Source organism: Schistocerca cancellata, chromosome 4 (genome assembly GCF_023864275.1).
Source record: "Schistocerca cancellata isolate TAMUIC-IGC-003103 chromosome 4, iqSchCanc2.1, whole genome shotgun sequence".
Classification (NCBI taxonomy): domain Eukaryota; kingdom Metazoa; phylum Arthropoda; class Insecta; order Orthoptera; family Acrididae; genus Schistocerca; species Schistocerca cancellata.
In genome coordinates this window covers 806,669,542-806,681,261 of record NC_064629.1, presented here as the reverse complement: position 1 = coordinate 806,681,261, position 11,720 = coordinate 806,669,542, and the positions used below count along the sequence as shown (strand labels likewise).

The 11,720-nt window shown below is 44.2% G+C and overlaps 1 protein-coding gene across 1 annotated transcript in view; it reads left to right on the top strand.

Annotated features, from left to right (window-relative positions):
• Window positions 1-3,882: 3,882 nt before the first annotated feature.
• The window catches only part of LOC126184442 (nose resistant to fluoxetine protein 6-like), a 199,611-nt gene continuing 191,773 nt past the window's right edge, over window positions 3,883-11,720 (top strand). Inside the window, exon 1 of the mRNA XM_049926832.1 lies at window positions 3,883-4,080. Coding sequence (XP_049782789.1) covers window positions 3,883-4,080 — 198 coding nt within the window. The remainder of the gene's footprint in view (window positions 4,081-11,720) is intronic.

Below are 11,720 nucleotides of genomic sequence, written 5' to 3'. Positions count from 1 at the left end.
ATAAAAGGAAATGTTTTAATACAGGATGGTAAAAACCAACTGCGTTCAACAAAAATGTGAACGAATATTCCCTGAATGGGTTTCCAAGTTCTACAATTGATCCAAGGATGACCTATGCCATATCACATCTATAATCTAGGTTTAAATTAAGTTTCACAAAAGAGAAAACTATTAAAATGGTCTACAGTGACCCTCAAATATCTTTAATTACTTATCTAACTTGTCGTAAATTACAGTGGCTGATGTGGCTTCTCAATAACTACGAGTATATAACAGAAAAATCATCGCGTTTCAGATTTTTACTTCAAGTGGCAAATGTGAACACCTTGAGCTTTAATTGACGATCGACACTAGTATTACGCAAAAAGGGGTTGTAACAGATGAGACTTCTGCAGTTCTGAGTGAAGCCTTATGCACTCAAAAATGCGGCATCGCGTGCGTTCATTACCTTGTCTGTGTTCGTCAGGGGGCGGTGGCCGGCGCAGCTCCGTCCAACTCGCCCTCTCGGAAGCAACTCTCTCTTAACTTCTCCTTACTACAATTTACCGAAGTTGCCTTAAAAAAAAACTATCTGGCTGTGTTTTCATCTGACCAATCAGGGTCTCAATGTTAACCTTAAGCTCCGCCTACAAAAATTCTGTCTATCCAATGAGAAACGTTATACTTTTCGTGGTGGGGCAATGTTTTTAAATTTTGCAACGTAACAGAGACGCGAAAAAGTCTCACGCTAAAACTTGCGGGTGGTGTAGCCCTTTTTGTGTTATCGTAAGATCTATACTGTTCTTCTGGAGGGCTCTAGCTTTTAACATGGGCTGGGGGGTGGTCCTAACGTAACAGAGACGCGAAAAAGTCTCACGCTAAAACTTGCGGGTGGTGTGGTCCTAGCAGTTAGCTGGCGACGTGGGTGTCCGTCCGTCCCTTATCGTAGGGCCGTCCAGCTTAACACGGTTCTGCTCTCGGCTTCTGTTCTCGTTTCTCCCCTCGGAACTGCGTCTATCTCACGGTGGGAAGGTATGACATGCATTTAGGCATTCTTGTGTTAGTCTGTGGTATTCCATTTGCTCATTCGTTACTCGTATTACTTTGGTTAATTTAATGTCACAATTTATTCGGAGCTACGTGACATACCACTGGATTTGCTTATCATGTCAGGGTTTTCATGGAAGGTGTTGGATTTGCCTGACACCTTACAAACATACTTCTAAGTACTGTACAGGATACCCGAATATCTTGAAATTCCCAAATAACTTTTTTTTTCAGAAGCAAAATTTTTGTGTCCCCGCCAGCAGATATCAAGATGGGTACAGATGAGGTGGCAAGAGTATCGCAGCTGAATGATGCAGAAGATGTCATGGAGGGTGCATGCAAAGTGTCATATGGGCAGAACCACTGAGCCAGGAACTTATTGGCCAGCGGCTTGTCTCGGCAGTTCATGCAGTGACATCTACATCCTTGATCCTGGTTCTCATCTCATGCGATGCTCTGGGTTCCACGTGATGAGTTTTTCAGTTGTTTGTGCCGGTCGCCTTGTATTTTTCTCTGTGCTCATCTCTATGCGGTATTCGGACACTCTGCTCCCCCTTGTACGTTGACTCCCAAGTTGTCTCTCTTCCCTCTTCAGGGATCCTTCTCCTCAGATCCATTGTTGACCTGCCATCGCCAAGTACTGTGCTATTTCTGCCGATGGTGATCGTTTCGCAGCATTTTCATGACTGTGCAGATACAGAGGATGGGATTACTCGTGTAACACTTTTTTCCTCTTAGTATTAGTTTGTGGCCACGATGGACTTGGCATTTCTGCAGTGCTAGTAGTAGCTCCAGAAACAAAAATAATAACTGGCTTGCTCAGACAGAATGCGGAATTGATCTGCAGTCACACTGCCCTGGAGTCGAACCAGACGGCGCCTGCAGAGAAGCCTTCTCCTCCATCGTCCTCAATGCCGTTCGCTGGCTTCAGCCAGTCTATGGAAAGGTAGGAGAACTACCTGTGCTGGTTCTTGATACACTGCCAGGTAAGGCATATCACTGATCCAATGGATAAGGATGCCTTGTTATCTTCCAGCAGTACAGGATTATATGAAATCGTACAGAATTTGAAACCCCAACTCGAGTCTCATTCACGAATAGCATTAACCGTCCCTGTACTGACCGACTAAGGGCAACAGGCATAGGACTCCATCTCACAAACTTATATCCAGCACTGGTACAACACAATGCATGCACGTTTGCATGCTTGCGTTCAACATTTTGGCGATTACACTGGTTATTAATGTACAAACATTTCACATTTGCAATGATTTATCTCGCACCTACATTAACCTGTATTCTGCAGTGTTAATCACTTAAATGTTCTGTAAAGCCTGTACTACTACAAATGTTATTGTGTCCTGTCATTTCGGATTCCTGAGGCGAGCTGTTGCCGACCGATCGATCGATAATGCTTCCCTGTTCACTAATTGTTTCACTGTCTACGCCATTATTTGCCGCCCGCTCCATTTCCCTATGCACAATTACCAAATTACCACTTTGAATGTCTGTTAATTCATTACACAGTGGTGCTGATAAGCTACGCTCGTCGTCACTATTATTTCTCAGTTTACTTTGGAGCCTAGTGTTACGGTTTTCACACGCCATTATTGTCACAATATTTCACACGATAACACAGCAAAGCACAATTTGAAGAGCAAAATAAGAAACCGCAGTAACATTAACACTGAAAATAATATCTAGTTAATTGCAAGTGCAGCTGCGAAATACTTGGTGCAAATCTACATGCATGCCACAACTGTTTTACTGTACAACAATGAAAAACTACAACCACAAAGGAAATTCTCTCTATAATTATGCACTAGCAATAAACAATAGCTACACTAATTACACAAACTACAAGAAAAAATCAGAAGATTCCAGTGAGGTATCCTGGCAGGGTCACCATATGAAATGTCCCCTTAGAAAAATTTATGAATTACTGTGCTGATAAACCTCTTACATTATTTGATTTTCAAACAGCTGGGCAGAACTGAACATACTCAGACATTTCGCTCTTTACCTATTCTGATCAACACTAAACTGACACACAATATTTTTAGCGCAACACAATCTGACTTTCAATAATCCCTACAAAAGAATGGCCCTGACTAACATTAACATATACCTTTCACAAATCACTTACCTCACAAAAATCTTCGTTACTCGAACTACTGCAATACAGCGAGCGCCACTACTGCCAGCTAAATAAAAGATTTAAACTACTGAAGGCACTAACTACTGATAGACATAGTTAGCAAATGAAAGATTTTGACAGAGAACAAACAATGTATTTACCTTAATAGTGTTCAAAAGTCATAATATATATAGCAGTTCATGACATCCAGGTTTACAAATTTACTGTCTCTGATGGACACACGTTCAGATCATCCACTCTCAAAACTCCGCCATCTCTTTCCCCACATCCACCACTGCTGGCGGCTCACCTCCAACTGCGCAACGCTACGCGCTGTTAACAGCCAACTGCCCAACACTACAATGGCGAATATTACTCCAACAATGCAAACCAACCACAGCCTTCACACAGCACAGTCAGTGATTTTCACATAGAGCGCTACATGGCGTTACCAACATAAAAACCTAAACAGCCTACTTACAATGTGTATTCCCAAAATTTTATTATTCTACATTAATTTTTTTTTTTTTGACGTTGCGACTTTTTCCGGCAGTGTATTTGACAGTTTTGAATTAAGGTCTCGTAGTGAACCGTGCACTGGGTTCGAGTACTCGATTCCAGCGAGCGTTTGGATTTCGGTGGCGCTGATGATGGGAGTGCGGTGCATTTGGTCCTCTGACGAGGAGCGGCTGGCGGCTCGGGGAGTGGGGCAGGTCGCGATGACGCAAGGCGGCTGTGGCTACGGCGGGCAGGTGGTGACTTTCCCGGCAGTCGGCGCCGAGATGTCCGGCGCGTTACTGTTGCTGTTGCTGCTGCTGGCTGCGCCCGCGCTGGCCACGCCGGCGCACTCGCACCTCGAGTGGCTGTTGGACCTCTACAACCCGCTGCGCTGGCGCGCGCCGCCCGCAGACATTCAGGTGCGGCCTCCAAACTCTGTGCCGTCGTACACACCGAGACTTAACCTACATATATTTTACAGTGTGGCCAATAGTTGCATCGAAGATGTCAGCATAGATGCTCAACCGAAACTTAAGTCTACTGACAGCGGCATTAGACTCTTCACATTTCCCTCTTTGTGACTGCTCACTCGAAAGTATGCAGGGCGGGAAAAATACAGACTTTAAGACATATAATTTCTTCATTTGTGTGGCATATTGCCCATTGTTGCTTTACAATTATTGAGGGTATTTTTGTTCTGTCGTTGCAACTACAGCCGGCCGTGGTGGCCAAGCGGTTAAAGGCGCTACAGTCTTGGACCGCGCGGCCGCTACGGTCGCAAGTTCGAATCCTGCCTCGGGCATGGATGTGTGTGATGTCCTTAGGTTAGTTAGGTTTAAGTAGTTCTAAGTTCTAGGGGACTGATGACCTTAGAAGTTAAGTCCCATAGTGCTCAGAGCCATTTGAACCATTTTGCAACTACAAAACTGCGTGATTTTTCTTTCCCACCAGACGCGTTTCGGTTTATTGAGGTAAAGCATCATCAGTGGTCTGTAAGTTATTTACATTTTGATTTGCTGTAAGATCGAAAAACAGTTCGTTAACAATATGTTGGTTTGCACTTACGGTGATTTTCGCTTGATTTCTCGCTTACATCCGGAAATGCCGCACATCAACGGTGTAGTAGCAGACGAAATTTCCGGATGTAAGCGCGAAATCAAGGGAAAATCACCGTAAGTGCAAACCAACATATTGTTAACGAACTGTTTTTCGATCTTAAAGTAAATGAAAATGTAAATAACTTACAGACCACTGATGATGCTTTACCTCAGTACACCGAAACGCGTCTGGTGAAAAAAAAAATCACGAATTTTTGTAGTTTCAACGACAGAACAAAAATACTCAAAAAATGTTCAAATGTGTGTGAAATCTTATGAGGCTTAATTGCTAAGGTCATCAGTCCCTAAGCTTACACATTAAGTGTCCTAAGGACAAACACACACACACACACCCATGCCCGAGGGAGGACTCGAACCTCCGCCGGGACCAGCCGACAAAAATACTCTCAAGAATTTAAGACATTTTCTGTAGCTCGTAAATATTTGAATGAAATCACGTTTAAGAATCACGAGGGCTGCTGATAAAATAAACTTTAATTCGCCTCCAGTTTCGATCAGCAGCGCGTGGTAGCCGCGTGGTCTGAGGCGCCTTGTCACAGTCCGTGCGGCTCCCCATGCCGGAGGTTAGAGTCCTCCCTCGGGCACGGGTGTGTGTGTGTGTGTGTGTGTGTGTGTGTGTGTGTTGTCTCCCTCGGGCACGGGTGTGTGTGTGTGTGTGTGTGTGTGTGTGTGTGTGTGTGTGTGTTGTCCATAGCGTAAGTTAGTTTACGTTAGATTAAGTAGTGTGTAGGCTTAGGGACCGATGACCTCAGCAGCTTAGTCCCGTAAGACCTTATCACAAATTTCCAATTTCCAGTTTCTATCAAGCAATAAGCTAACATACAATCATGTACATCAACCTGCATGCTATCGTTCTTACTGTAGTGACAAAAATTAAAAAAAAAACACCTTCCGCGTCGCTGAAACTGCCGTCAGTAGTAAAATGTATTAATACTGTAAAATTATTTTAGTACAGTATTTTGCTATTGACTGCTGTTTCAGTGACTCAGTGTGAGTTTTTGTTTACTGTTTTGACTCCAACTAAGAGCGATGCCATACAGGCTGCTGTAAATAATTTTGTTTTAAGTGATGAACGGTTGATAGAAACTGGTAGCGAATTAAAGCTTATTTCACCAGCAGCTCATGGTTATCCTTAAATATGACATCCGTCATAGCTAATCTTTTTCGCTAGTTCTTTACTGATTTATTATTAGTCTAAGTTTTTTTGACTGAGACCGAAAATTTTACGCTTACGATACGACGAACATTATTTCACGCCTAGAACGACCGCAATCCGATCCCATACATGGAAGAGACTAATTTACTTTTCCTCAGTTTTTTACTTTTTCATTTCCGCTTAATTCCTGTTCATTCTACAGAAAACTTGAAATGTTATGCAAAACAACAGTCTAATGGCAAGAAAACTCTATGGTGCCCTGCTTCCAAGATTCTATAAACTAATCTCCATTTCATTAGTTTACAGTATTTAAGTAGGTCACTAATTTCATTATAGCCTCAGTGCTTCTTGTAAGAAACCAAATTCTTTCGATATGTGACAACAGATTGTGGTAAAAACGCGTAGAAAGTCCTTTCGTTAATAACTTTCGTTTTCATTGTGTTGTACACAGTTTATAGACAAATGTCAAATATCACGCCAATTAGCCACAGTTACACTTTTTTGTTACGTTTGGGCATGATGTCGACTTCTCGATTAGCGGAAAGTGAAACGAAGCGTTGACTCTCTCTCTCAAAAAAATGGAAAGAACACGTTGCACGTGTTTAGGGCTTGAGGAGTGCTTATTCAAAACAAGAGACCAACCGGCAACTGGCAGTGGGAGAATTAATGAAGGAGCTGAGGAAGAGTAGAGGTTCACGTCCTGGTGTCGTCGAGGTTATTAGAGACGTAGCACAAGCTTCAATTGAACAAGCATGGAGAAAGAAAAGAGTTGGACCTTAAGAAGAGCATCCTGGCATTCGCCTCGAGTGAAGTGGGGAAACTACTGAATACGTAAACCACATTGGCCGAAAAGAATATTATGCTTTAACGTACCGTCGACAATGAATTCAATAGAGGCGAAGTTGAAGCTTTGAGTGGGCCATACGTTCAAACGTTACCGGTCAGATCACTCCTCCGAAATTGTCACATTCTTAGCAACTTAGCTATTCTGAAGTGTCTGCATTGATAGGCTGTACATTAATATAACATCTCCTTACCCAAATAGTTTTAAAGTGACTTGAGTCTCCAATGGGCTGCAGTCTTCCTATGTTTTGACAGGTGTATCTCTGGCAACGACGCGAGTGCAGCAGAAGTAATTTCTAATATATACATGTTTAACAGCAAACTGTGTAACACGGAGGTGGACGATGTAGCACTAAAACCGTGAATTCGTTGTCTCGGAGAAAAATCGATGCAGTTCACGTTCCTCTTATACTGTCACCTTGACATTTTCTGCATCATGATCAAGTTGTAGGGAAGCATTGCGCTTCCCAATGCATATTATAGAGGTCTCTGTAGCTTCTATGGTATTGCACGGCGAAACTTCGCCGGCTCTTATTTCTTTTACACACTTTTCACGAGACACAAGAATTAACAAACGGCTACGTGTTTCTGCTGCTGCTACTGCTATTACTCCTACCTCCACTACTATTACTACTACTACTACTACTACTACTACTACTACTACTACTACTCTGATATAAATCAAATGATTAATCGCTGCACTTAGAAGTGTTGCTTTGCTTATAAGTAACCAAGGTGTTAAATTTCGCCTCTTACCTTTAAAATTTTTCAGTGGGTGTAGGTGTGATTCATGTAATGACCCAAAGACATATCACTAAATATCTTCTACATGGATGAACTGTCGACTGATATTAACTCACTGGCACTTTTTCACTATTTTGCAACTTGACATAACATAAAGTTGCGGTTAAAAAGACGAAGGTATGTTTCGTTGTTTGTTTTGTCTTTGCATTCCTACGACCAAATAGGATATTAATCAATACAAGATAATTCCGGGAGGTTATAAGGTTATAGTTGGATCCAATAGTTTTAATCCTATCATATTAGAACGTATGTTTAATACTTGAAATAAATACCTGAATATTGCCATGAGCCGTCGTCTCTATTGATTCGTTTATTTAACGGATTAATACATTTATGTAATGCAAATTACGTAACGTCCGTGGTAAAGGATGTTTCATATGGTACGATATAAAAGTACGGTGGAGCACCATACTGTTGAAAGATGAAGTCGGCGCTGTCGGTCTCCTGTTGTGGCGTGAGCCAATTTTCCAGCATGTCCAGATACACGTGTCCTGTATCGTTTTTTTCGCAGAAGAAAAAGGGGCCGTAAACTTTAAACCGTGAGATTGCACAAAACACGTTACTTTTGGTGAATTGCGAATTTACTGCACGAATGCGTGAGGATTCTCTCCCGCATAGATTCGCACATTGTGTCTGTTCACTTCACCATTAAGAAAAAATGTTGCTTCATCACTGAAAACAAGTTTAATGCTCTCGAGCGCTCTGGCGGCAGAAACCTGAAGTGCGGCTTCAGCCGAACAAAACTTTATGAGTTTTTCTACGTATCTGTAGTGTGTCGTGACCATATGTCAATGAATGGAACTACAGTGAATTTATGAAATCGCTTCAATCATTTGTAATAGCCCTGTAGATTTGAACAGCTGTTGTTTATGCTTAATGTTTTCTTTCAATTAAATATGATAGGAATCACGTAGTATTCCGGTACAGGTCATTGATGCGTTTTATACGAAATCTCTTCCTCTATCCCACCAGTGAACAGAAGCTCGCCGTTTGCCTTACACGTGTCTGAACCTATTTGACAGCTCCATAGCATAGCCCTGTGCACTGCTAAACGCAAGAATTTTCACATCACGATTGACTTCGATTGTCATTCATTAATATACTGTCTGATGAAATAACGTGAATCACCCGGAAGTGGTGCAGGATACAAAATGAAACTTCACAGGGTGATTCGCTTTTCTTGTCGGGCAGTGAATATAGTAATACTCTCCTGCTTTCATCTACAAAATTACATGTTTATGCTCGCTGTACAGAGAAGCGAGGTAATTAAGTGGTTAAGGCACTCTGTTCATGTTCGGAAAGCGAATGGTTCAACTTTCCATTCCGTCATTCGCATTTAGGGTTTTCTTCGTTTGCTAATGGGCGAATCAGAAAGATATGGAGAGTATATACTACACTGATTATGTGTGATAAGTAAAAAGTGTGTTCAGGACCTAGATTCTAACCCGGATTCTGGAGTAATGCAGACAGTGCACTATAACAAAGTACGCTGTCCACGAAAGACAGGATCCTGTCCGAAGTACAGCTTTAGCATCTCACACTTACTAAATAACGGAATGTTTGTGTTAACAAGACCCTGGACAAATTTCTTCGCCCCCCTCCGTGTCGTTTTCGGATGTCCTGCTGCGTACGCTAAACACGAACCATATGTCCTTCACGCGTACGTACGACTGCAGATCAGGAAGTCACTCAATCTGCTGTAATGAGTTTTTATAACGTATTGCAACTCATTTAAAATGAGTGACGATGCGCTAATGTAACAGCTGGTGAAGTGGAGCCTGGGGCCTTTTCTCTCGCAGCGTCCTACTGAGCGGCAGGTCTGAAAAACCGGACAGCGGCCTCTGTTGCATAACTGGCGGTCACTTGCCTGCCGGTAGCGCAACCGTGAAGGAAAGGGTAGTAAATACACTCCTGGAAATAGAAATAAGAACACCGTGAATTCATTGTCCCAGGAAGGGGAAACTTTATTGACACATTCCTGGGGTCAGATACATCACATGATCACACTGACAGAACCACAGGCACATAGACACAGGCAACAGAGCATGCACAATGTCGGCACTAGTACAGTGTATATCCACCTTTCGCAGCAATGCAGGCTGCTATTCTCCCATGGAGACGATCGTAGAGATGCTGGATGTAGTCCTGTGGAACAGCTTGCCATGCCATTACCAACTGGCGCCTCAGTTGGACCAGCGTTCGTGCTGGACGTGCAGACCGCGTGAGACGACGCTTCATCCAGTCCCAAACATGCTCAATGGGGGACAGATCCGGAGATCTTGCTGGCCAGGGTAGTTGACTTACACCTTCTAGAGCACGTTGGGTGGCACGGAATACATGCGGACGTGCATTGTCCTGTTGGAACAGCAAGTTCCCTTGCCGGTCTAGGAATGGTAGAACGATGGGTTCGATGACGGTTTGGATGTACCGTGCACTATTCAGTGTCCCCTCGACGATCACCAGTGGTGTACGGCCAGTGTAGGAGATCGCTCCCCACACCATGATGCCGGGTGTTGGCCCTGTGTGCCTCGGTCGTATGCAGTCCTGATTGTGGCGCTCGCCTGTACGGCGCCAAACACGCATACGACCATCATTGGCACCAAGGCAGAAGCGACTCTCATCGCTGAAGACGACACGTCTCCATTCGTCCCTCCATTCACGCCTGTCGCGACACCACAGGAGGCGGGCTGCACGATGTTGGGGCGTGAGCGGAAGACGGCCTAACGGTGTGCGGGACCGTAGCCCAGCTTCATGGAGACGGTTGCGAATGGTCCTCGCCGATACCCCAGGAGCAACAGTGTCCCTAATTTGCTGGGAAGTGGCGGTGCGGTCCCCTACGGCACTGCGTAGGATCCTACGGTCTTGGCGTGCATCCGTGCGTCGCTGCGGTCCGGTCCCAGGTCGACGGGCACGTGCACCTTCCGCCGACCACTGGCGACAACATCGACGTACTGTGGAGACTTCACGCCCCATGTGTTGAGCAATTCGGCGGTACGTCCACCCGGCCTCCCGCATGCCCACTATACGCCCTCGCTCAAAGTCCGTCAACTGCACATACGGTTCACGTCCACGCTGTCGCGGCATGCTACCAGTGTTAAAGACTGCGATGGAGCTCCGTATGCCACGGCAAACTGGCTGACACTGACGGCGGCGGTGCACAAATGCTGCGCAGCTAGCGCCATTCGACGGCCAACACCGCGGTTCCTGGTGTGTCCGCTGTGCCGTGCGTGTGATCATTGCTTGTACAGCCCTCTCGCAGTGTCCGGAGCAAGTATGGTGGGTCTGACACACCGGTGTCAATGTGTTCTTTTTTCCATTTCCAGGAGTGTATATCGCGCCCGCATCGGCACCGACTGAGGTGATGTAGGACGGATTCTTGCTAAAACAAAAGACCGCTATTCGCGTTCAGGTAGACCTGCCGCGAGTGGCGGTGAAGGCAAAGGGGAACGTGTGAATGGCGAATCACCATAGGTTAGCTTACCTGCACAGGCTACAGGAACGAATGCATGTTGCTGTTCCATGCTACCGTGGGGTCTTGCCCCACAAGCAAACCGGTGCGTGTTCACGCCGTGGACTGTTCACTTAAATCGCAGTCAAACATAAATAAGTGGCCATGTAGGGTCAGTAAATCGGAATCGCTGCACTGAGAAATGTACATTATTAAGTGACTATCCCGGAAAACGGAACCCGATAGCAATTACAGGTTGCCTATCTTTCGGCTACAAGGAGCAACAAAAATTTGATTGTCAATACTTCGTGTAGATATTGACCAAATTTACACATTTAAATTCTGTCATAGTGTACTCATTAAGAAGTATAATCTAATGTTAAAGGTTGAACACACAAAGACAAGACACTCAAATTAGCCAGATTATATTGATCCATTATTTAAGGAAGAGTATTTGGCGACTTCCAATAAACTTTACAAGTGACTTCAAACCCTTAAAAAACTTTTCCTCTATGAAACCCCCCCCCCTCCCAAATCCCTCCATGAAATGATGAAAAGAAAAAAGTTTATCGCCTACGACATTTTCACTGTTCATGCAGTAAAACTTTAGCATCGGGCTTGATATATTAATTTATTGCTTCATTACTACTAATTCTCGTCGCAACACGTTTTGCAAGCAGTACCCGTATA